The sequence below is a fragment of the Leptonychotes weddellii genome, chromosome 6 (genome assembly GCF_054177405.1).
Source record: "Leptonychotes weddellii isolate Sample4059 chromosome 6, ASM5417740v2, whole genome shotgun sequence".
Taxonomy (NCBI): domain Eukaryota; kingdom Metazoa; phylum Chordata; class Mammalia; order Carnivora; family Phocidae; genus Leptonychotes; species Leptonychotes weddellii.
The window spans coordinates 133,436,479-133,462,574 of record NC_138374.1 but is presented as its reverse complement, the minus strand read 5'-3'; the positions used below and the strand labels follow the sequence as shown (position 1 = coordinate 133,462,574).

At 39.7% G+C, this 26,096-nt stretch overlaps 1 protein-coding gene across 3 annotated transcripts in view; it reads left to right on the top strand.

Annotated features, from left to right (window-relative positions):
- ATF6 (activating transcription factor 6) overlaps positions 1-26,096 on the top strand; it is a 200,119-nt gene that overhangs the window by 7,673 nt on the left and 166,350 nt on the right. For all 3 annotated transcript variants that reach the window (XM_081825257.1, XM_081825256.1, XM_081825255.1), the window contains exons 2-6: positions 5,859-5,935; positions 8,956-9,043; positions 11,123-11,229; positions 18,663-18,792; positions 19,640-19,843. In XM_081825257.1, the coding sequence (XP_081681383.1) occupies positions 5,859-5,935; positions 8,956-9,043; positions 11,123-11,229; positions 18,663-18,792; positions 19,640-19,843 (606 nt within the window). The remainder of the gene's footprint in view (positions 1-5,858; positions 5,936-8,955; positions 9,044-11,122; positions 11,230-18,662; positions 18,793-19,639; positions 19,844-26,096) is intronic.

Sequence of the window (26,096 nt, the reverse complement as noted above, 5' to 3'; positions counted from 1 at the left end):
TGCACGAGTGCAAGGCTGGGGGAGGGAGAGGGACAAGCAGACTCCACGCTATGTGTGGAGCCTGACGTGGGGCTCGATGAGGGGCTCGACCTCACCACCCTGAGATCACAACCTGAGCTGAAATCAAGAGCTGGACGTTTATTTATTTATTTATTTCTAAAGATTTTATTTATTTGAGAGAGAGAGAGAGCACAAGTAGGCAGAGCGGCCGGCAGAGGGAGAGGGAGAAGTAGGCTCCCCAGTGAGCAGAGAGCCCAATGCAGGGCTCGATCCCAGGACCCTGGCATCATGACCTGAGCTGAAGGCAGACGCTTAACCACTGAGCCACCCAGGCACGCCCCCCACATATTTTTATTTAGATGTTTAAATTTTGAAATAGTTTCAGAACTAAAGAAAAGTAAGAATAGTTGCATGCCCTTCATACAGATTCCCTGTTAAATTTTATTGCACTTACCTCATTTCTTTTTCATTAGAGAGAGATGTGTTGACCCATTATCTTTAAATACTACAGTATGTATCCCCTCCTTGCAAAGCAAGGATACTCCTGTATTACTACCATGTTACTCCTTCCAGTCAGGAAATAAACATTGACATGTTACCATCCGTCTCGCAGCTGCCATTCAGATTTTGCCATCTGTCTTTTTTTTATTATTATGTTAATCACCATTACATCATTAGTTTTTGATGTGTTCCATGATTCATTATTTGCATATAACACCCAGTGCTCCATGCAGAACGTGCCCTCTTTAATACCCATCACCAGGCTAACCCATCCTCCCACTCCCCTCCCCTCTAGAACCCTCAGTTTGTTTTTCAGAGTCCATTGTCTCTCATGGTTCATCTCCCTCTCCGATTCCCCCCCCTTCATTCTTCCCCTCTTGCTATCTTCTTTTTTTTTTTTAAGGTTTTATTTATTTATTTGACAGAGAGAGACAGCAAGAGAGAGAACACAAGCAGGGTAAGTGGGAGAGAGAGAAGCAGGCTTCCCACCGAGCAGGGAGCCCGATTCGGGGCTTGATCCCAGGACCCTGGGATTATGACCTGAGCCGAAGGCAGATGCTTAACGACTGAGCCACCCAGGCACCCTGCCATCTGTCTTAATAATGGCTCTTTTTCTTTTCTCGACCAGAATCCTCCCTGCAAACACACATCACTTTTACTTGTCAGGTCTCCTTAATGTCCTTCAGTCTAGAATGGTTTCTTAGTCTTTTTCTGTCTCTTGTGCCCTTGACAGTCTTAAAGAATACAGGTCTTTTAGTCTCCAAGATGACCCTAAATCTGGGTCTGCCCACGGTTTTCTCATGACCAGAATCAGGCCATGCATCTGTGGCTGGAATGCCAGAGATATCACACTGTGCTCTTCTCGGAGAATCACAACACAATGTTGATCTGTCCCAAGGTGAGGTTCATCTTGATCACATGCTCCAGTTGGTATCTGCCAGGTTTCACCACTGTAAAGTCACTATTTCCCCTTTTGTCTTTGATTGCTGTTTTGGGGAAGATAATCTGACATCACACCAATATCCTGTTCCTTGTTAAACCTCCACCCACCAGCCCTAGCCTCCACTGATAGTTCCTGCCTATATCAACTACCACTCTAATGCCAAATGGTGATTATCTCTGCTGTCATTCTGTCTGCATTTATTAATTGACATTGTACTGTAAGAAAGAGCTTTCTCTGTAATGTGTGTGTATGTATGTATTTATTTCATTATGGACCCACTGACTCCTATTTGATTCAGTGGGTTAAAATTTGGTACTCCCATTTTATTTCGATGCCCAGATTTTCCCCAGTTTGACCAGTGGGAATCCATTCATATCAGCTCTTTTTTTTTCTTTTGACATATTCCAATCATTCTCAGAGAATTTCCTTATTTTCTGTCACAATAAGATTTTCCATTCTTGTCCTGCGCTTTCCCTGCTTCAGCTCTGGAATCAGCCATTTCTCCAAAGAGCTCTTTAATGGACTTTCATTTAGTGGAGGATGGCAGTTAGTATCCAGGATTTGACCACAGAGTATTTTCATTGCTACTGGGATATCACCGTTCTAGGACCTTTCAGCCCACAGAACTAGGGCATGTATGTGTGTGTATAGATATACATATGTATACAAACATCTATAACTCTTCTGTGTGTATATATTTTTTAGAAATGGGCTCATACCAATACTTCCAATGCCAGTCCAACATCTTAGGTTTCTCTTACGCTCTTTCCTTTCCATGTTTTTGCATACTTTCTTGGACAGTGAGAAACCTGGCTCCAGGTATTTTAGATGTATTTCATTATTTGCTCAATTGATTAAGCCATTTGTTCAGTGTCATCATTCTCATAAACATTCAGGCTGCCTCTTCCATCTGCCACTTTGTTCTCCCTCCTGCCCCATTTCCTTGGCAGCCTGGGCGTGCTGCCACCGACACTGGACGGCCCCCTCTCTCCCGCACCATCCCATTTCCTTGGATACCAGGCACATTGCTACAGATGATGACACAGAGCCCCATATCCTCATTGCCCTGCTTCCTCAGAAGCTGACATCTCAGTCATGGGAAATGTAAGGAAGAAAAGGAAAGATGGGAGGGGAAGAAAAGATGGGAAGGAAAGGTAAAAACCAGATTATGTGGATATATAGTTTGAAGACAGAACTGATGGGATTTGCTGGTAGTTTGAATATGGAGAGTGAAGAGAAGTAAACAGTGACTCCAGCCAGGGTTTTTGGCTTGAGCTACTGGGAGAATTGAATTGTGATTAACTGATATGAGGACAGAGCAGTAGGGGGTGTGCTGGGGGCGATCAGGAGCTCAGTTTGGGATGTGCTACGTCTGAGACCTCCAAGAGGAGGTGTCTTAAGAGATGTACTCAGTATGTACGTGCATCTTGAGGTACGGGCTGCAGATGTGTATTTGGGAATTCTTGGCATATAGATGCTATTAAAGCCATGAACTCAGCTGAGATCACAAAGGGAGTAGAGTAGATAGAAAGTTTATGCTGATCGCAGGGACTATTTCATGCCAGGAGATGAGGAGGAACCAGCAAGATAGGGTCAGCAGTGAGGTGGAAGGAAAATCAGGTGAGTGTGGTAATTTGGAAGCCAAGTGAAGCACATGTTTCAATTAATATGAAAGGATCAACTCCGGGTGCCTGGGTGGCTCAGATGGTTAAGCGTCTGCCTTCGGTTCAGGTCATGATCTCTGGGTCCTGGGATCGAGTCCCGCATTGGGCTCCCTGCTCCTTGGGAGCCTGCTTTTCCCTCTGCCTCTTTCTCTCTCTGTCTCTCATGAATAAATAAATAAAATCTAAAAAAGAAAAAAAAGAAAGGATCAACTCCGTCCAGTGCTGCTGATAGGTCAAGTAAGACGAGGACCTTGAATCTACCACTGAATTTAGCAACGTAGAGGTCGTTGGTGACATTAATAACTATTTGTGTGTGTGGGAGAGGAGCTTGGTGAAAACAGGCTCCAGAAAGAATGGGAGAGGAGAAATGAGAGGCAACAGTAGAGAGAACTCTTTCAAGGGTTTCAGCCTCTGTGTGGGGCACGTAGCCACAGTTACCTGCTTACGTGTTTTTGGCTCTGCGTCCGAGTTTTAGGTCATCCTTTTGTGAGAGTTGTGTGAATAACCTTCCATTACTACTACACAAAATTTTTTGCTAGGTATTATTATTATTTTAAAGATTTTATTTATCATCTAGAGACACAGTGAGAGAGGGAACACAAGCAGGGGGGAGTGGGAGAGGGGAAAGCAGGCTTCCCGCAGAGCAGGGAGCCTGACATGGGACTTGATCCCAGGGTCCTGGTATCATGACCTGAGCCGAAGGCAGACGCTTAACGACTGAGCCACCCAGGCACCCCTTTGCTAGGTATTATTTTGTTGTAGGTTGGTGAAATGATTCTGTCACTGGCTGAGTTATGATAGATTGGTGGTGTAGCTCCTGTATGTTACACGAGGAAATGACCAGAGCAGTTTCAGTGGCATGATACTGGGGAGTACAAAAGCAAACTTAGATTTGGAAAAACTCTTTGAAGTTCTTGAGATTCTGAACATGTTAGAGAAAATGGACACTTCACAGGTTGTATGGTAATCAGCTGCCTTTGGCCTTTTCAGCATCTTGACCTATCTCTACAGGAAGTTTCAACCTCGTTTATTAAAGAGTATTTTCTGTGTCCATAAACTTCTTGGTTTATAATGAAATCCTTTTTTTTTTTCTTTAAGATTTTGTTTATTTATTTGACAGAGACGTAGTGAGAGAGGGAACACAAGCAGGGGGCGTGGGAGAGGGGGAAGCAGGCTTCCCGCGGAGCAGGGAGCCCGATGCGGGGCTCGATCCCAGGATCCTGGGATCATGACCTGAGCCGAAGGCAGACGCTTAATGACTGAGCCACCCAGGCGCCCCTATAATGAAATCTTATCTGGAAATTGGAATTAGTTAGATTTGCTGAAATAAATTTAATGGTTTAGGTAAGTGAGGCCTTTATTGTTTTCATAGAAAGTTGGTTGTACCCTTAACTGAGGCTTGGATGGCAAATACGAGGTTCATGGGCTGCCATATTCCTCTTCTATCATTACTGCTGATCAGCCATGGTACATTTTCCTTCCTTCCCCTCCTTCTCTCCCTCCCTTCCTTCCTTCCTTTCTCTCTCTCTTTCTTCTTTCTTTTCTTTTCTCTTTCTTTCTTTCTTTCCTCAGTTTCAGAGGTAGAATTTAGTGATTCATCAGTTGCATATAACACCCAGTGCTCATTACATCAGGTGCCTTCCTTAATGCCCATCATCCAGTGATCCCTTCCCCTCACCCACGTCCCCTCCAGCAACCCTCAGTTTGCTTCCTAGAGTTCAGTGCCTCTTATGATTTGCCTCCCTCTCAATTTTCATCTTACTTTATTTTTCCTTCCCTTCCCCTATGTTCATCTGTTTTGTTTCTTAAATTCCACATAGGAGTGAAATTGTATGGTATTTGTCTTTCTCTGACTGACTTATTTTGCTTAGCGTAATACCGTCTAGTTCCATTTATGTCGTTGCAACTGGCAAGATTTCATTCTTTTTGATGGCTGAGTAATATTCCATTGTATATGTACACCACGTCTTCTTTATCCATTCATTTGTCGATGGACATCTGGGCTCTTTCCTAGTTTGGCTATTGTGGACATTGCTCCTATAAACATTGGGGTGCATGTGTCCCTTCTGATCACTATGTTTGTATCCTTTGGGTAAATACCTAGTAGTGCAATTGCTGGGTCATAGGGTAGCTCTAGAGTGGCTGCACCAGTTTGCATCCCCACCAACAGTGTAAGAGGATTCCCCCCCCCTTTTAAAAGATTTTATTTATTTGAGGGAGAGTGAGTCAGAGAGAGAGAACATGAGAGGAGGGAGGGCCAAGGTGAGAAGCAGCCACCCACTGAGCGGGGAGCCCGATGCGGGGCTCGATCCCAGGACTCCGGGATCATGACCTGAGCCGAAGGCAGACACTTAACCGACTGAGCCACCCAGGCACTCCAGGGTTCCCCTTTCTAATCATGGTACATTTTCATGTTGAGCCCAGATGTAGCCTCAGAATTCCTGTTAGTAAAAGTCACTATCATTTAGTCCAATGTGACCTGACATAAAACTTGTTTGTTAATCCCTGGTGTAAGGATTTAGATCACAAGATAAAAATTAGGTGGAAAACAATACATGAATTAGAAATAGCTTTGAATTGATTGTCATTCACACTGCTGGAGTTTATCAATAATAGTAATGGCTAATGAGAACCCCTTATAGAGCTGGCTTAGGGGTACAGTGCTTGTTCTCCTGTTGAAATATTGAATTGACAATTAATCTCTGTTCTTCTTCTTCTTCTTTTTTAAATCTCTACCCTTTTGTGCCAAGATTCTACACTGTTTGCTGAACTTGGCTATTTCACAGACACTGATGACCTGCAATTGGATGCAGCAAAGGAAACTTATGTAAGTATTTACTAGGGGAGAATTACTGAATAATGTGATATTTAATCTTCTAATTATTGCAAGATGGTTTCAGGATAACAGGTTTAGGCTAGTGATTTCAGTTTAAATAATTTTTAGTATTAAGTGTGAAAATTAGCAGCCATTTTTTACTCAGTAAATTTAGGATTGTAGAAACTGCATTGGTCTTGGTGGGAGAAGACTGGTATTCTAAGTTTACCTTTGACCAAGAGTTGGGTGACTTTGGAAAAGTCACTTAACTGCCTACTTTTTGGGCTTTTATAGATACTTTGCTGCATAAGGGAAATGATGATTTTTTTTTTTTTTTTTAAGATTTTTTATTTATTTATTTGAGAGAGAATGAGAGACAGAGAGCATGAGAGCGGGGAGGGTCAGAGGGAGAAGCAGACTCCCTGCCGAGCAGGGAGCCCGATGCGGGACTCGATCCTGGGACTCCAGGATCATGACCTGAGCCGAAGGCAGTCGCCTAACCAACTGAGCCACCAGGCGCCCCGGGAAATGATGATGTTAAAGGGTGTATGTGAGTCATGGATCCAGTCAAGCAGAACTTAACTAACTTCCTTTTTAAAAGTTACATATCCTTAGTATAGAAAGCTCTGAAACTTAGACATGTCCTTACTTTTTGCCTGTGAATGGTTAGAAGTCTGTGTATAAGCTATTATTATAGCACTTTGAGGCCTCAAAAATATCTTTGTCTTTTTTGTTTTAGTACATAGTACATTGGCCTATAGAACTCTTTTATTTTGTCTTACTCTTTAATGGATGAGGTGCTGTTTCACTTGGGGAGTAATTCAAGCGAACAGTGATTTTATATGTACATCAATCAGATTGGATATTTGTTACTTATTTTTTAAGCCCTTATTAACCTGAGTACAAAAATATGTAATGCTTAGTGAGTTTCTCAGACATTTCTCAAAGAATAATTTAGCAGTTGTTTTACTATGCATCAATAGAAGAGAGTAAGAATACGTGATATACTTTTTTAATCAGTACATGAAATTTTGATAGTTTTTGTTTACCTTATGAGATGTTTGAGAATGCGATCTATTGATTAAATTGGCTTTTTTTTTTTTAAGATTTTATTTATTTATTTGAGAGAGAGAGAGAGAGATAGAGCACGAGCGGGGAGGAGAGAGAGAAGCAGGCTCCCCGCTGAGCAGGGAGCCCAGTGTGGGGCTCAATCCTAGGACCCCGGGATCATGACCAGAGCTGAAGGCAGATGCTTAGTTGACTGAGCCACCCAGGTGCCCCAGATTAGCTTTAAATATTGGGAGGTTGCCTAAGCAACTGATACTCATTTATAATCTCTACGGCTTAAACTACCAAGTTATCATACTGTAGTTAGTCTGAAAGGTTCAGGGAAATATATGATCCTCATTTTATAATTAACATTCTTACCTTACACAAGGCACTCAGTCTTTCAGTTCCTTAATTTTTCTAGTATAAAGTTAAGGGATTGGACTAGATGGTGTCTGAGGGCCCTTGCCAGCTTTAAAATTGTGTCATGCTCTTCCACACGTTAGTAGTTTCCCATGAGAAGTCATAGAAGAGCCAGAATATAGAAGCACAGATACGTTTCACTTTACATAAAATAAGCCTGTTAAGTTTCCGTACAGATAAAATTCTTATGCTGTAAAAGGTATTTGACCGTTTTGGCTGAATACTGAGTAAGAAGCATCCTGGAGTAGGTCATGTCCACTGTTGTGCATGTTAAAAAGTATTGCTAGCACTCAAGCAGGCTTCATTGTTTAGTTTACTTAGGCTAAGGAAGTTGAAGGATATTTTTGGTTGCTGAAGGTACAAGGCTGCTTAATTTCTTGATGTGTAGATTCAAGTAAGAGAAAAAAGCAAAGGGGGTTGATTTAAAAAGGGGTTCTTTCATGGTTTCAGTGGTATTTTTTTTTTTCACGTGAATGTCCACATTCTCTTTCTCTAACTTGCACCAATATTTACTTAGTTAGGGGCTGTGGGATCAAACTGTTTCCTTTTTTCCTTTTGTTCTCAATAAAAATAAACCACAAAAGAGACATTTTGAAATAATACTTTAGAAATTATTACCAAATGGTTGTTAATAATTAAGAGACCAATCTTTACTTTTGGCCTGGGGCTTATTTTCTCGACTGTTGCTGTTTTATTATTCATCATATGAAGTTAATACTGAATGCTTTTGTGGTACTATGTATATATTGTATACCTCTGTTCTTGTCTCCATAACCCTAGACACTTAAGATAATAGGACTGTCTTGATCTCAAACTCATGTGTGGCTGTACTTTATTTATGTATATAGTATAAGATGACTATTCAGATGACCCAGAATATGCTTGTATTTAAGTGAAAAAAAATTGTCATTTAAATGAAGAAACTAGGAGTTCCTCTAAGAAGTGTGTTGACTTCTGTTTGAGAAACTTAGTTTTATCTCCTAGGATTAAAAAAAAATTAGAAATTTTATTTTAGAAATTTGAAAATTTGTACAGTACAGTATAGTAGAAAAAGAAGAAAATTACCCATCCTTCTATGGATCTCCTCTTTCTTAGATAACCATTTATAATAGTTTCAATTCTTGCATGTCTTTTGGCTAAAATCTATATTCTTTCCATTGCTATATAGAGATGATGTTGTAAGTGGGCATTTGCTTTGACTTGTTTTCATTAATGGCAATGGGAAAGTTTACTTTGCTGGATCTCCCTTATGACAAAAGACATGTTTTGTGACTCTTGTAAAGGTCGATTCCCATGGAAAAGAATGACACCAACTGAATCTTTTAGATGTTGAATCCATTACCTCCCTAATTGTTCCTGCTGTGTTTCAGATAACTGAATTGGTTTATCTTTAGGCCATGCAAGATGTATTCTCAAGATGAACCGATTGACTTAGAAAATTATTTTAACTAAGTTGGGTAATAGCAATTATATTATTTATGGCAAGTTATGTCTGATAGTTTGATTTCTAGATCTGTATATTTTATTCTTCTAATATCCTTTTGCTGATTTGAAACCTACAGGAAAACAATTTTGATAATCTTGATTTTGACTTGGATTTGATGCCTTGGGAAACAGGCATTTGGGACATCAACAACCAGCTCTGTACAGGTAATGATGTATTTCATTGGTAAAAATTTTAAACAGATCCATTTTATTTTGCAGTTTGGTAATCATCAAAATTAGGTGGGGTTATTGGGCTACTTTGATGGGTTAAAAAATTCCAGGGGTAGATACTCTACTTTTGATATGGCAGTGCACACGTAAGTTTCTTGCCCAAGTGGATGTAAAGAATTTCATAGTTATGTTTTAGTCACATAATGATAAAGAATTCATAACAGAAATCCTGATTTTGAATTCCATATATCTTTATAAGAGGTTAACCTGAGAACCAGACAGAACTTAGGGAATCAAAGAAAGCGTGGGGTTATCAGAACTTAGGAAGTTGGTGTAGGGGTCCCTTGCATTTGATATACATATTTCTGCGGAGGGGGCACCACCTGGCTGATGCTAGTATCTTTAAGGGGCTCTGATGAAGTAGGTTTTGGATGTGCTGAGAGAAGTTGGGCCCTGGAGCCAACTGTCACTTGTGGGATGAAGCTGATGGGAGGAAGAAACCCCTTTGTCCCCTCTCTTCACTTCAGCATCCTTCCAGTATCCCCCATTGATAGGACCTAAAAGGGAGCCAGCTGGGACATGTCTTAATAATGTGCATCACAGGGCGCCTGGGTGGCTCAGATGGTTAAGCGTCTGCCTTCGGCTCAGGTCATGATCCCAGCATCCTGGGATCGAGTCCCGCATCGGGCTCCCTGCTCCTTGGGAGCCTGCTTCTCCCTCTGCCTCTCTCTCTCTCTCTGTCTCTCATGAATAAATAAATAAAATCTTTAAAAAAAAAAAAAATAATGTGCATCACAGGCTATATATAGGAGGTAGACTTAAGAGCTGAGGGATAGTGGGTAAGTCACCAGCACTTTCTCCCACCCAAATTGCAGTCCTCCCCACCCTTGCATGTCCCAGTCCTCCATTTTATGTATTTATTTGTCTTGCTTAATGCCTGTCTTCCCTCATAGAATATGGGCTACCCAAGGCCAGTGTTCTGGTTACTATTGTCATGTAACAAACTCAGTGGCTTAAAACAACAACCATTTTATTATGCTCCCAGAATTGTGAGTCAGGAATTTGGACAGGGTACACCAAAGAATGGCTTATCCCTATTTTGTGATGCCCAGACCTCAACTGGGAAGATGGGAAGCTGGAGGAGCTTGAAAGTTGGGGGCTAGCATTACCTTAAGATTTCTTCACTCACCTATCTCTTGCCTGGCCCGAGTGGCTTGATGGCTAGGACTGTCGGCTAGAGCACCTACACATGGCCTTTCTATGTGGCTTGGCTTCCTTTCAGCTTGGTGGTCTCATGGTAGTCAGACTTCAGAGGCTCAGGTGTGAGTGTTCCAGCACACAGAGTGGAGACTGCATTACCTAATGTAACCCAGCCTTGGAATTCATGTAGCATTACTTCCATACTCTGTTGATTGAAGGAGTCTTAAGCCCACCTTGATTCAAATGGAGGGGAATAGATGCTACTTCTTGATGGGGGAGGGTAAGATCACATTATAGATTATGAGGGATGGTGGATATTTTGCAGCTAATTTTGGAAAACATTGGGCTGTAGTTGCTCAATAAATTTTTATAAATGAAGTTTAGCAAAAGGTAGGAACATTTTTGTGAGTTTTAATGGTATTGTAAAAAATGTTTTCCAAAATAATCATTTCTGATTTCTTATGTTTTTAAAAGTTATTTTTGGAGGAATCTATAATTTTTTGCATATGGTATAATATTCAAAAAGTACAAAAAGTCTATAGGGTAGAAAAATGTCTCCTTCAGCTGTTGTTCCTTAGCCAACACATTCTCCCCAGAGACAGCCACAGTTACCAATTTGTTATGTTTATCCTTTCAGAGAATTAGCGCAGATGGGAGTAGATATATACATATACACATGTATAATGTATTGCACAAATGGTAGCATACTAGATATACTGTTTTCTGCATCTTGAATTTTCATTTGATGATGCATTTTGGTGACCTTAGCTTCAATATGATTGAATTTTAAGAGTAGATTTTACCCTCTTTCTTATTCATTTTATTTTGAGATTATAGTGTCCAATGGGAAAATTTTTATTCCATGTTTTTCAGTTAAAGATGTTAAGGCAGAACCTCAGCCACTTTCTCCAGCCTCCTCAAGTTGTTCAGTCTCCTCTCCTCAGTCAGTGGACTCTTACTCTTCAACTCAGCATGTTCCTGTAAGTAGCCAGTCTTCTACTGTGATTTTGGTCATAATGCTATCTGGGAAATATGCATATGGAGGATGCACTTACCATTTATGAAGTGCTAATGTGAACCTTATGATCTCATTTAATCCCGAGGAACCTGAGTTTCCAGGAAGGGCCTTGGGAGAGCTAGCAAGTTCTTCGTCTCTGGTTTTGCCCTCCTTCCCCGGTGTTCTTGCCTTCATGATTTCATTGTTTCAGTGGTTTCTTCGCACTTTACCAATAACCAGTATTTTTTGTTTATTGGCTTACTGTCTTTTCTCCCTGCTGTCCTCTCTCCTGCCTGTCAGAATATACATTCTTTGAGGACAGGGAAGACTCTAAGATGGTTTGATTTGTAACTCCTTGGCCATAGAACCTAGAAGGAATTCCTTAAATCAGGAGGGCTAAGTACTACCTTTGAATGGGCTAAGGTTTTTATAAAAATCTGGTAACTTCTTAAAAATGCTTCTGTTCTCCATCCAGACAAAAGCTCTGAGCATGGGAAAAGGAAATACTAAAGTATTTAGGTACTTTTTTGAATGGGGGAAGGGAAAATTTAAGGAGAAAAATTCAAATTAATATTTCAGTACATTATATCTGCTGTAAATTGAGGTATCTTCATTCTGGCCGACTCAGCATCTAGTCAACTATGAAATCCGGACAGTTCAATCCAGTTAATGTCTCTGTGATTCATCTTCTTTGCCTCTGCCAGGCCATCATCATCATCTCTGTGGGATTAAGTCAATAGGATTTTAACTGGCCTCTCTGCCTCCTGACTCCCCCAACTTTTCTTAGCAGAGGAATCTTCAGAGAGAAATCTTTCAGAATGATAAATTTGATCATGTCAGTCTTTTGCTTAAACCTTATAATGACTTCCCAGGATGAAATTCAAGATGAAATGCAAACTCCCGGAGTACTAGGCCCTTCACGACCCGGCTCCTGCTTACCTTCCTGGCGCATTCTCCCTTGCTACTTTCACTTTCCCCTTCTAACCCTGTGGGATCCCACCTCAGAGCTCCCACACTCTGTACTCCTCAGCAACTGTGCCAGACACTGTTCAAAGCCTGGCAGTGAATGAGAGCAGCGAGATCTCTGCTTACACTTGTAGATTTTTGTACATGCTCTTCTGCCTAGAATAGCCGTTTTTTTTCTTCTCTCATAAAACTCCTATTCATCCTCTTTTAGTCCCAGTTCAAAAACAACTTCCTCTGTGAAGCTTTTCTCTGATTGCTACCATTGGAGGTTCTTTGTGGTCCCACAATTTCTCCAAATGATTTAATTTAAAAAATTTGTTAAATCTTTAAAAAATTTTTAAAAAAAATTTATTTGTGTGTGTGTGTGTGAGAGAGAGAGAGAGCACGAGCTGGGGAGGGGCAGAGGGAGATGCAGACTCCCTGCTGAGCAGGGAGCCCGATGCGGGGCTCGATCCCAGGACCCTGGGATCATAACCTGAGCCGAAGGCAGACACTTAACCGACTGAGCGACCCAAAAGTATATAACAAGGTATATTTACAGAAGCCTGATTTCTATCCTTTCCTTCCCATCCATCCTTACACAAAAGGTAGCATACTCTATACCTTGTTCTGCACTTTGCTTATTTAACTTAGTGGTATATCTTGGAGGTAAGTCCAGTTTCAGGATATAGGATCTTTCTCATTCCTTTTTATGGCTGCCTGCTGTTCCATGATATATCCATTGTGTGGATATATCATGCTTTCTTCAGTGATTTCCTTATTGATGAACCTTTGTATTCTCAGTCCTTTCCAGTCTCAAATAATGCTGTAGTGAATAACATGTTACACAAGTCACATTATATTTTTGCCAGGATGTCTTTGGGATATAATCCTAGAAGTGAGATTGTGGAGATCAGGGTGAATACATTTGTAATGTTGTGGATTATAGCCAGGTTCCCCTCCGTAGGGTTGTGCCGTTGTGCGGTCTGACCAGCAGCGCATGAGGGGCCGGTATTCCCACTGTTGCTCCACGCGTGCTTTGTTCTCTATTTGTTTTATTCTAAGTGTGGTTGAACATCTTTTCAAATATTTCATGTGTATAAGGCCTATTTGTATTTCTTTTTAAATGAACTATCCATTCAAATTTTGGTTCACTTTTCTATTGGATTGTGTTGGTCTTTTTCTCCTCAAATGTTTAGGTTGTTTTATTACATATTAGGATTATTAGCCCTCAGTTTGTAAAGTAAGTTAACAAGTATTTTTTCCCCAATTTGTCATTTGTCTTGATGCTTTATGTCTGGTGTTTATTTTCTCCAGGCATACTTTTTTCCATAGCCAAATTACCTATCTTCTATTGCCTTTTTTTTTTGGTCATTCAGAAGAGGGTTTTTACCACTCAGAGGTTATAGTATTTTTATTCTTGTTTGTATCAACTTTTTGTTTGGAATAATCTCAGACTTAAAGAAATGTTACAAGGACATTTCAAATAACTTTTTTTCCCTGAACCATTGGAGAGTAAGTTGCCAACCTGATGTTTATCACCCCCAAATACCTCACTGTCTTAGTTTCTACAAGCAAGGATGTGCCCTCTGTAGCCACAATGCAATCACTAAAATCAGGAAATAAATGTTGATACATTACCTTCATCTAGTCTTCAACTCCCACATAGCTTGTGCCAGTTGTCTGAGAGATACCCCTTAGATGAGCAACAGAATCTGGTGTAGAATCCAGCATCATATTTGGTTGGCTTTTCTCTTTTTTTTTTTCTTTCCCAGTTATACAACTGTATTGAGCAATTTTACAAAGGAAACAGGTGATAACTTTTATATCTTATGATTCGTAATTAATACGGAGCTTAGAGTTAAAGAAGACACATGAATTCATTTTTTTTCCCCATGCTATAGGCTTTTTGTTGGCAGGTAGCATTCCCAAGGTTGGCTTTTCTCTTTCATTTCCTCCAGGTGAAATGATTTATTCTTCCTCAGCTTTCATGACCTTGTCACTGGTGGAGATTAAAGACTAGTTATTATGTAGAATGTTCCCAAACCCAGTTGGGTTTGTCTGATGTTTCCTAGGGATTAGATTCAGGTTTTGTATCCATGGCAGGAATATCACCGAGGTGATGCTGTGTCTGTTTCATTTACTTTTGATGAGATGGTACACAATTTCAATTTGTCATTACTGATGAGGTTCACTTTGTTGACTTAGTTAAGGTAATGTCTGCCAGGCTTTTCCACTTTGAAGTTGTTCTTTCTGTCTTTGCTATAAATAAGTATTTTGTGAGGCAGTACTTTAAAATGATGTAAAAAAAAAAGTCCAGTTTCTCAGCAAAGCTTAAGTTTATCTGTTTATTTCTTTATATCAGTATGGGCTTACGGTTTCTTATTTTATTCAACAGGTTGTAATCCATTATTGTAATTATTCTCATTCTTATGTTGCCTTGGATTTGGACAGTGCAACTTCCTTCACACGGACTTCTGTGTTCTTTTAATATGTCTTCATTGGGCTTTTTGATAAATCAGGCTGACCCAATTTTGATGCCCTTATCACCCTGTTCTGACTCCCAATGCTGGAGTGTTCTCCCCATCCCCATGTGAACACTCTCCCTACCTAACTCAGTTTGGACTCTTGACACTCTACCAGCCTACCTCTCTGCATCGATGCTGGTCTTGCTCTGTCCCTTCTAGTGGCTTTAGGGTCAAATTATTCAGCAAGGAATATTTTTGTTTGCTTGTTTGTTTATTCATTTGTTTCTTAGATACTACAAATGAGTGAACTCCTATGGTCTTTGTCTTTCTCAGTCCGACTGATTTCACTTAGCCTGATGCCCTCTATGTCCATTCATGAGCAAGAAATATTTTCTCAGTGACTGTTAATACATATTTTTATAAGGTTTTATTTTTATTTATTTTTAAAGATGTATTTATTAGCACACTCAAGGGGATGGAGGGTGGGGCAAAGGGAGAGGGGGAGGGAGAGAATCTCAAGCAGACTCCCTGTTGAGCTTGGAGCCCAATGCTCCTGACCTGAGTCAAAATCAAGAGTTGGACGCTCAACTAACTGAGCCACCCAGGTGCCCCTATAAGATTTTATTTTTAATTTAGATCTCTGATCCATTTGAAATTATCCTGGTGTATGATGTGAGACCAAATCTAAATTTATCTTTTCCCAAATGACTATCAAAAGAATGGTTCCAGTACAAAAAGTTCATCTTGTTCTCACTGACTTCAATTTTATGTACTTAAAATAGTTTATGTAAATGATGTTATTATGTTAGATTTCTTTTAAAAATCAACACAATGTTTTTTTTTGTTTTTTGTTTTTTTTTTAAGATTTTATTTATTTATTTGAGAGAGAATGAGAGACAGAGAGCATGAGAAGGGAGGAGGGTCAGAGGGAGAAGCAGACTCCCTGCCGAGCAGGGAGCCCGATGCGGGACTCGATCCCAGGACTCCAGGATCATGACCTGAGCCGAAGGCGGTCGCCTAACCAACTGAGCCACCCAGGCGCCCCTCAACACAATGTTTTTAAGATCAATTCATATTGTTTGGTATTGCATCTAACTGCACAACACTTCACGGATATGTTCACTCTATTTTACCTCCATCACAGTGAGCATTGTCAAAACGACCATTTATGGGTCCATGTGAGGATTCCTTCGGGATGTACGCCCAGGAGTGGAATTGCTGAGAGGTAGAGTGCAGATATTTCATTTGACAAGTGCTGCCATCTTGCTCTCTGGACACCTGTGGTAGTCTGCAGTCCCAGCAAAAGTGCTGGAGGATCCTTGTAGCTTTTCTTCACTGCTAATGCTCAGCGTTGCCTGGCTTTCTAATTTTTGCCAGATGGTGTAAATTTCTTATTGTTTGTTTTGTTTTAATTCATATTTCTTTGATTACATGGCCTTTACATGTAATCAAACATTACATGTAATCAACATTTCTTTACATGGCCTTTTGGATTTGGATATTTTTTCTTTTATAAATTGTTTATTCCTGTCTTTTGCCAGTTTTTCTATTGAGTTGTCTTTTTCTTACTCATTTGTAAGAATTCCTTCTATATTTGAGATAGTAACTTCGTTGGGTTTAGACATTACATATATCTTTTTACTTTCTATTATCTATTAGCTTTGCAGTCTTTATTGAGTAGAAATTTCTAATTTTGAATACTCAGATTAATCTTTTTTTCCATTTGCCTTTTTGGTTTATTTTTTGAAGTTTTTTAAAAGAAGTCTTTCTCTGCTTGTAGGCCGCAAAGATATTCTCCAATATTTTTTTCTATTAACTACATGATTTACCTTTCACATTTAGATTTCTTAATACCTTTATTTATTATTTTTTAAAAATTTTATTTATTTATTTGAGACTCAGAGTGAGAGAGTGGGGTGAAGGGCAGAGGGAGAAGCAGACTCCCTGCTGAGTAGGGAGCCCGATGTGGGCCTCAATCCCAGGATGCCGGGATCATGACCTGAGCTGAAGGCAGAGGCTTGACTGACTGAGCCACCCAGGGGCCCCAAGATTTCTTAATACCTTTTTTAAAAAAATTCAATTTTTTATTTTTTTTTGAAGATTTTATTTATTTATTTGACACAGAGAGCGAGAGCAGGCAGAGCGCCAGGCAGAGGGAGAGGGAGAAGGAGAAGCAGGCTCCCCTCTGAGCAGAGAGCCCAACATGGGGCTTGATCCTAGGAACCTGGGATCATGACGTGAGCTGAAGGCAGACGCCTAACTGACTGAGCCACCCAGGCGTCCCTTCTTGATACCTTTAGAGTCTACCTTACTATGTGGTGTTAGTTAGGGATCTAGTTTTAATTTTCTCTAAGTGAGCCAGTTTCCCCAGTTGTATCACCTTTATAATCATTGTGAAAGAATATCTTATGTCTCTCTGTGTAGTCAAGTTACCTTTTATGTAACTCAATTAAGTTTTGAAATTTCTTTATATAGGCTCTGTACATTCCTTAGAAAATTAACTCCTAGGTATTTTATAACTGTTATAGCTCTTGTGGGTGAGATCTTTTTTATTATTTTTTTAAATGATTATTCATACAATATTTTCATAGTGAAATGTTTTTTTATTGGTTTTTATATGTGTTCTAAGTAGACAGCATGTCACCTTACAAAGGTACTTCTTCTGTCTCTTCTATTTTAATATTTATTCCTTTTATTTCATTTTCTAGTATAATTATGTTTGCTAGAATTATAGAAAAAGCAGTTATGTTTCTTATCCTGACTTAAATGGTACTGCATTTAGTATTTCACCATTAAGTATGACATTGGCTATGCAATTATACATAGCTTTTTTTTTTTTTTTTTAATGTTAAGAAAGTATCCCTCTAATCCTTGTTTTCTAGGACTTTTGTAAGGAGTACTTGCTGAATATTAAGAAATACCTTTTGAGCATCTTAGGCCATGAAGAGAATCATATCTTCCTGTGTTATTATCTTGTACTCTCTGGTTTATTCCAAATATCATCTGAAATACTCCCTAAGGTTCACAGAGCCCAGCTTATGGCTACGTGCTGAGTAGGTGTTGAGGATGAATGAATGAAGCAGTTGTCATTCTTACCAGCATGACTGGGAGTGACCATATTCTCTCCAGGTCATTTTGATTCTTTTTTCTTATCTGATCCAAAAAAAAATTGCCTTTGTGGGGCACCTGGGTGGCTCAGTCGGTTAAGTGTCTGCCTTCAGCTCAGATCATGATCTCAGGGTCCTGGTATTGAGCTCCGCATCCGCATCCAGCTTTCTACTCAGTGGGGAGTCTGCTTCTCCCTCTCTCTCTCTGCCCCTCCCCTAGCTCATGCTCTCTCAAATAAATAAAATCTTTAATTTTCCTCTCAGAATAGAAGTGCTACTTTTATCCTATGTTAAGTTTCCTTATGGCAACAAAATGAGACAGATCCGCTGAATGTTAAAAGACTGGGAAAATGTTATCTTTATACATCTCTGTATTAACAAGTCACCCATTAAATAAAATAGCCCTGTTCCTTTCAGTGTTTGTCTTTCTTTCAAAACATTTGGGACAAAGGCAGCATTAATAAATGAAAAAGAAAAATAGTAAGAATTATTTGTTTTGAGTTTCTTATAAGACTACTGAATAAGAGATTGGGGGAAAGGATATTGGCATTTTAACCATAGTCTTATACCAAATGTTTGTATGGCTAGGAACCAAGTAAATATCAAGTGTGTGGGAGGAAATGTAGGAACAGATCAGTGATTCCCATCTTTAATACAAGAGGATGACATAGATGTCCTCTGCAATTTGAATTATTTTTCCTCTTGTATTGATGGATAATGTTACTTTATCCATAGTCTCTTAGTACTTAGTACATAAAGTTTCTAATATATCATACCTTTGCCTTGAAGTTGTCCTAGAATGTTCGTTTATGTATGGATCTTGCCTCTCTAAGCCATTTTCTGTTCAAGAATTATATTCTTCTCCATGAATTTGTTTGTATTTTATTTTGCTACAGGAAGAGTTGGATTTGTCGTCTGCTTCCCAGATGTCTCCCCTTTCCTTATATGGTGAAAGCTCTCATAGTCCCTCCTCAGTAGAGGCACTGAAAGAAGATAAGCCCATCATTGGTCCTAGGAGCAAAACTGGTATGACTCCCAGCTCCTAACTTCTGTTCTTTCTAAGTTGGACTGAACTTAGGTTCCATTTTTAAAAAGAAAATACTGGATTAAGTGCATGCTTATTAAGCTAGCTTTTTGTTTTTAAAATAGTGGACCTGTCTTCCTTGGTTGTCTTGTCTTTACAGGTGAAAAATGCTTTAAAGTAGATGGAGGCCTCATCATCTTCAGGAGAGAATTCAAAGATTCAGTTAAAAATATTGAATGTGAGGGACATTTGGGTGTGACATTTATTACCTCTTAATCTTCAGGCCTTATTCAGTGATTTTTAGCTATTCTCCTTTCCCAGTTCATATATCTCCTTCCCAAAGCTGCAGTGTAGTCATTCCAGTGAAAACCATCATTTTGACCATCAGTGTGGTCAGAAAGGAAGATCTCATTTGACTTCTAAAATAAGTCATGGGGACGTGATGTACAGCATGGTGACTATAGTTAGTAATACTGTGTTGTATATTTGACAGTTGCTAAGAGATTAGATCTTACAAGTTTCATCACAAGGAAAAAGAGCTCTTTAACTGTGTGTGGTAACAGATGTTAACTAGACTTCTTGTGGTAATCCTTTTGTGATACAAATATCAAATCATGTTGTACCCCTGAAATCAATATAATATGTCAATTATACCTCAAAAAAGGGGGGTAGACCTCAGATTAAGGACTTTTTTTTTTAGTCCATTAAGGTATAGATAGCTATGCTTAAACTCCAGGTAAGGATAGTTACTCAGAGGTCAAGATAATGTGTAGAAAAAGGTGTATAATAGAACCCGTTTTCTAGGAATTGCTTTCACATTGATTTGTGGTTTGTTTGGATTTTCTCCAGAAAATGGACTGACTCCAAAGAAAAAAATTCAGATGAATTCAAAACCTTCAATTCAGCCCAAGCCATTATTGCTTCCAGCAGCACCCAAGACTCAGACAAATTCTGGCGTTCCAGCGAAAACCATCATTATTCAGACACTACCCACCCTTATGCCGTTGGCAAAGCAGCAGCCGATTATCAGCATACATCCTGCACCCGCTAAAGGTACCTGAGTGGCATTCGAGGCTGCGTATGTTTAATTGATGGGCACTAAGGCTTGCCTCATGTCATTTGTTTTAGCTCAGGTTATAATTTCTGAGCACATGCTGTGTGCCAGGAATTGTCCTTGGTTTTGAGGATGTCGCAGAGATGACTAACATGCGGTTCCTGTCCTAACAAGGTAGATGGCTATCCAGATTAATTATATCTGATACTTCTTTTTTCTTACAGTTTTAATTATGAAAACACCTGTCTGTCAGGCTTGTGGTTTTATATAACCACTTGTAATGAAGAAAATCTAGGAAACTTTCTTGGTACCATTCTATCCTGAGATTTTTTTTTTTTTTAAAGATTTTATTTATTTTTATTTGAGAGAGAGAATGAGAGAGAGGGAGTACATGAGAGAGGGGAGGGTCAGAGGGAGAAGCAGACTCCCTGCCGAGCAGGGAGCCCGATGCGGGACTCGATCCCGGGACTCCAGGATCATGACCTGAGCCGAAGGCAGTCGCTTAACCAACTGAGCCACCCAGGCGCCCTATCCTGAGATTTTTGTGTCCATGAACTCTTGGGTTTTTTTTTTTTTTGTTCGTTTGTTTTTTTCATGAACTCTTCTTTTTAAGGAGAGGTCAGTATGTAAATAACATCACAGGTCTAATAGGTGAGTTTCGGCAATAGGATCAGGCTCTTCCTCTCTGCAGAGGCAGCATGCTTTAGTAAACATGATCTTGAGTGAGGGCATTAGGAAGAGATCTCAACTCTTGTCTTCACATAGTTAAGAATGTGTGTGTTTCTATATTTTATCCACCAGATGGCCTCACATACTTGATTCTGCACGAACTGTAGTATTTTTTTAAAGATTTTATTTATTTATTTGACAGAGAGAGACACAGTGAGAGAGGGAACACAAGCAGGGGGAGTGGGAGAGGGAGAAGCAGGCCTCCTGCTGAGCAGGGAGCCCGATGCGGGGCTCGATCCCAGGACCCTGGGATCGTGACCTGAGCCGAAGGCAGACGCTTAACGACTGAGCCACCCAGGCGCCCCCGAACTGTAGTATTGAAAGAACGTGTTTGAGGGTTTGGGAGTGTGCAGATACAGGAATCATTTGCATATGAAGATGTCTTAGGCAGATTATCTGTCATTCTCATACTGATACGTGTACACAGGAGTAAAGGAAAACCTGTTCAACATTCTTTCCCTGGATTTGAGACTAGGTCTCAGTGGTGTATGGATTGTAAACAAATGTTTCTTTTATGGCTGTTTCCAGCTCTAGATTGTTAATTCATTTCTTTGGAGCAAGAAGATCAAGTTTTAATGAGAGCAACGTCATAAATTTGATTTCTAGGGCGCCTGGGTGGCTCAGCCGGTTAAGCGGCTGCCTTCAGCTCAGGTCATGATCCCAGGGTCCTGGGATCGAGTCCCACATCGGGCTCCCTGCTCAGCGGGGAGCCTGCTTCTCCCTCTCCCTCTGCGTGCCTCTCTGCCTACTTGTTCTCTCTCTATGTCAAATAAATAAATAAAAAATCTTAAAAAAAATTTTTGATTTCTAGTTTTACTCTGTTAGTTTTGTTTTATTCCAAGGTCATGGACAATATGACATTGATGAAGAGAAGAGCTAGGTGGGAGACTGGACAATTCAGTGAAAATCCATCAAAGTCTACCAAAACCCTAGACAAACCTGAAATATCTGCCCATTCAGTACAGGGTCAGAACTGCTCCCTTTTTCATGTGAAAAATAGCAGTCCTGTAGAAGGGGTGTTCTTGTGGTCTGTGAAGGGATGTTAAGTGTTCATGAACTTGAAATAAAATGTAAGATTTATTGTATATGTGGTTTTTCTAGGGTTAGTCTCCAAAACTTATTTTCATCAGGATCTCAACAGGGTCTATGTCTTCCCAAAAGTTAAGAATTTAAACTTGTGAAGAACCTCATTATGGTTTCCATAAGCTCTTAAAACACAAGTATAAAAAGCAAAAGCCATACATTAATATGATTAGTGTGTGAAGCAAGGGGTATTCCTAAGAATTTGCTCTTAGCAGACCATGTTCAATTGATAGAAGACAAACCATTCTTTTCTGAGCAGTTTATCAGGTTCAGAAACCTGAATCATACATTATTCAGAATGTCAGTGCCTGCCCATTATCTGAAGATAGTATTTATGTTTGCTAATATAAGGCACTTGTGTAGTACAGTCCAGAGAGTTGGTGTTGTTGTAACATACAGATTTAAGTGTATGTTTTCCATTTATTTGAAATAAAGAGGTAGAGGGGAAATAGAGGCATTTTGTAATTGATGTAAGTATCAATAGTAAATATTTTTACCATTAAAAAAGAAGAAGTAATTTTTACAGGATTAAGTTCAAATTCTCAAACTTGGAAGTAAAGCCCACCATGGTTTGGCTCCAGTTTAGTTTTCTAACTTTACATTATAATCACTCCTTTTTATAAACCCAACTTCCTCTTCTAGCCCAACCAGTCTGACCTCTGTCCCTTGAATTCTCTCGTTTTTCCTAGTTTCTTGGCTCAGACCATTCTGTCTGCCTGAAACAACTTCTCAAACCAAGTCCTATACATCCATTAAGACTGTTAGGAGGAGTGCAGGTGAGAGATGATGAAAGCCTGGTATGTCCGTGAAAATGGAGAGCCAGGATAGAGGGTGCAGAGGTTAAAACATGCAGAATCATAGGCTTGGTTATTGGATGGTTTGGAAGGGGGATGAAGGATAGAGAGGAACGTATCCTACGACATCTTGGGCTTGTTGGGTAGATAATAGTGCAGAATCATTGAAATGGAGGATAGAGGTAACATAACTTACCCCAGGTCATTCTGCTCCCGAGAAGTAGAGGCAGAACTGGAGCCCAGTGGTCTGGCTCAGAGTCTGTTTAATTAGTCATGATACTAGATTGCCTCTAAAGGAATGGGGAGATGTGCTCTTTGATCTCCAGAATTCTAATTGGGGAGTTAACATATTTACATAAACAAATAACAGTGACTATGAGAACTAATGAATTAATAATATATGCAGTGCCCTTATGGAAGCTGTTATATAGAAATGGAAATTAATAGGGCGCCTGGGTGGCTCACTTGGTTAAGTGACTGCCTTCGGCTCAGGTCATGATCCTGGAGTCCCTGGATCGAGTCCCGCATCGGGCTCCCTGCTCAGCAAGGAGCCTGCTTCTCCCTCTGACCCTCCCCCCCTCTCATGTGCTCTCTCTCTCATTCTCTCTGTCTCAAATAGATAAATAAAATCTTTAAAAAAAAAAAAGAAATGGAAATTAATAATAATAATATATAATAGCTAACATTAAAGTTCTTACTGTGTGGTAGACACTGTTGTGTTTAAGTGCATTATCTTATTTAATCGTTACATTGGCTCTGTGAAGATGGGTACTATTATTATCTTCATTTTATAGATGAGAAAATTAAGACACAGAGGAATCATTTACCCCAAGTCACACAGCTATATTATTTTGGACAAAGTAGGCATTCAATAAATGTTTGATACATAGTTTGAAATCCTTGAAGAAAATTGAAAAGGAAGAATACCTATCACAATCGGTGAGTCATACGTAGTCAGAAGTATTTAGCATTGAATCTAGCCATGTTCCAGTGGTTCCATTAAGGGGGATTTGTATGTAATGTCAGGGAGGATTTTGAGCATGCTGAAATGGATAAACAGTCTTATGGTTGTCCTTTTTGACTGTCTTCACACTAGGGACACTAGTTACTATGTTCAGCTGCTAACTACTTAAGGCCCAAAACAGTCCTTTGCATTGCATTCTATGATCCATGAGCATCTAGCAGGTCATTGTTTAGCAAGTCACCATGAGAGTTTTTCGTTTTCTTGAACACGTTGTAATAGAAGTTTCTCCCCATTCTGTCTTGAACCCAGGCATGCCTAGAATATTTAGAGGATTCTTGATTTGGATGCTAGGTAATATGAGGATAGTTGGGCACCATGGGATGTTCATTATAGAAAACAGGAGGCAGCAGTGGCCTGGTAGGACTGGGAGCCGCATTAGGTACACAGACCCTGCCTCTGTGTTGCACCCTCTCCTTTCCTCCATGAGGCAGTTCTCTCAGCAAGGAGATGGTGATAACTAGGCAATGGACGGTACAGACTTGGGTTATTTTTCTAAATTAGTTTTAAGAAATACCACAAAGCCATTGGCATGTGTTAACTGCAGCTAGAAGTGTGATCCTTTCTTTGAAATGTTTAATTCTTTACATTTACCATCTCCTCTGCTCTTTGGAATAATCCCAAAGTTCACCAAACAGTGTTTCGTTCTGGAATCTTTTTATTATAATTTTTTTTTTAAATCATTCTTTTTTTTTTTTTTTTAAAGATTATTTATTTGACAGAGAGAGACACAGCGAGAGCAGGAACACAAGCAGGGGGAGTGGGAGAGGGAGAAGCAGGCTTCCCGCAGGGCAGGGAGCCCGATGCGGGGCTCGATCCCAGGACCCAGGGATCATGACCTGAGCCGAAGGCAGACGCTTAACGACTGAGCCACTCAGGCGTCCCTTTATTGTAATTTTTAAACTGAGAAGATGTGGAACACTGCTTCCAATAATGCTCTTCTCAAAGTATTGGTTTAACTCAGTGGTTCCCACCCTACAGATGTGGACCCCAGGGTATGGGTGGTGGGAGTAGTGGCCTGTGGCATATTTTGCAAGGCATCTGCAAACCCGTATATCTGGCAGGTATTTTCTGTAGACGGAATAATTTGTTTTATACCCCTGTTTTTCAAATTTTCGTGGCTATAGTTCAGATTAATAAACTACGGATTTATTTTAAATTGTTACTAAGTTTTGTTGTTGTTGTTTTAAGTCGGCTTCATGCCCGGCGTGGAGCCCAGTGTGGGGCTTGAACTCATGAGTCTGAGATCAAGACCTGAGCTGAGATCAAGAGTCGGGTGCCCAACTGACTGAGCCACCCAGGTGCCCCTGTTACTAAGTTCTTAATAGCCTTTTCTCATCATGTATTTTCTCAATCCTGCAACTGAAAGGACAGCCATGATCATCTTGGGTGACCATGATACTTTTTGATATTAAAGAAAAGTAATTCTGTTCAGGGTGGGAGCACTTGGTTTAAGTTTTACATGATAAGGAGTACGTCTTCTCATAGTATCAGATTGTACTTTCTTTTTTTTTTTTTTAAGATTTTGTTTATTTGAGAGTGTGCACGTGTGTGCAAGCGAGCAGGGGGAGGAGCAGAGCGTGGGAGAATCTCAAGCAGACTCCCTGCTGAGCTCGGTGCCCTACACGGGTCTTAGTCTCATGACCCTGAGATCATGACCTGGGCCAAAACCAAGAGTTGGACGCTTAATGAACTGAGCCACCCAGGCACCCCCCCCAGACTGTAATTTCTTAATAAGTGTTATTAAAAAACCTGACACTTGGTCATGAGCTTTTTATTTTATTTGTATTTTTATTTGTATATTTGGCCTAAGCATATTTATATCTGCTTATGAGTCATTTCCTCATTTAAATGTTTTTATTTCATGAAGTTTTTCCAAGGGAAAAGGAGATAAAAATGTTTAGAGATCATTTTTGTCCAAGTAAATTGTACATATTACAAATCTGTGAAATTACTTTTAGACTTTATTGCTAACTTATTAGTTTATCTGGGATAAAATGTTATTAACTAAATTCTAGTTTTAGTGTGCTTTTTGAGGCCATCTGAAACAAAGACTTTGATTTTAAGTGATTTTTTTTTTAAGCTAAGATAGGTGTTCTTAAACAGGTGTTCTGAAATATTATTTAGATTTTTAGTTTTTCTTGATCCTTTGAAATACCAAGCTGAATTTTACGTGGGTCATGTTACACTGGCTGGAAGTATAATGCTTTTTTTTTTTCCTTGAAGAAGAATTATAAATATTTATGTAATATTAGTTGCTGGTTACTGTAGTGCTTTTCTTTTGCTAGATAGGCTCAAGCAGCTGTGGGTATTGGGGGAGCCTTTCAGCACCTTTTAAAATTGGCCAGATCTGAAAGGAAGCATTCAGCAGGCAAGTGAGATTTCTAATAGAGCAGAGTTATGAGTTACGGGAGTCTTCTTTAGGTTAATGATACTAAGTCTCCTCAGATTAGCATAATTTAAAAAATAATGTTAAATGTGAAGATTAAGAACTTAAAAGATTTGGAAGCTATTTTGTGTGTGTAGGGGGAGTTGGTATTATCTACAGACTATTTTAAGTTACAGATTGGTTTCCTGTGCTTGTTCACTGTGAACTCATCTCAAATGGTTTTAACGTTTTTTTTT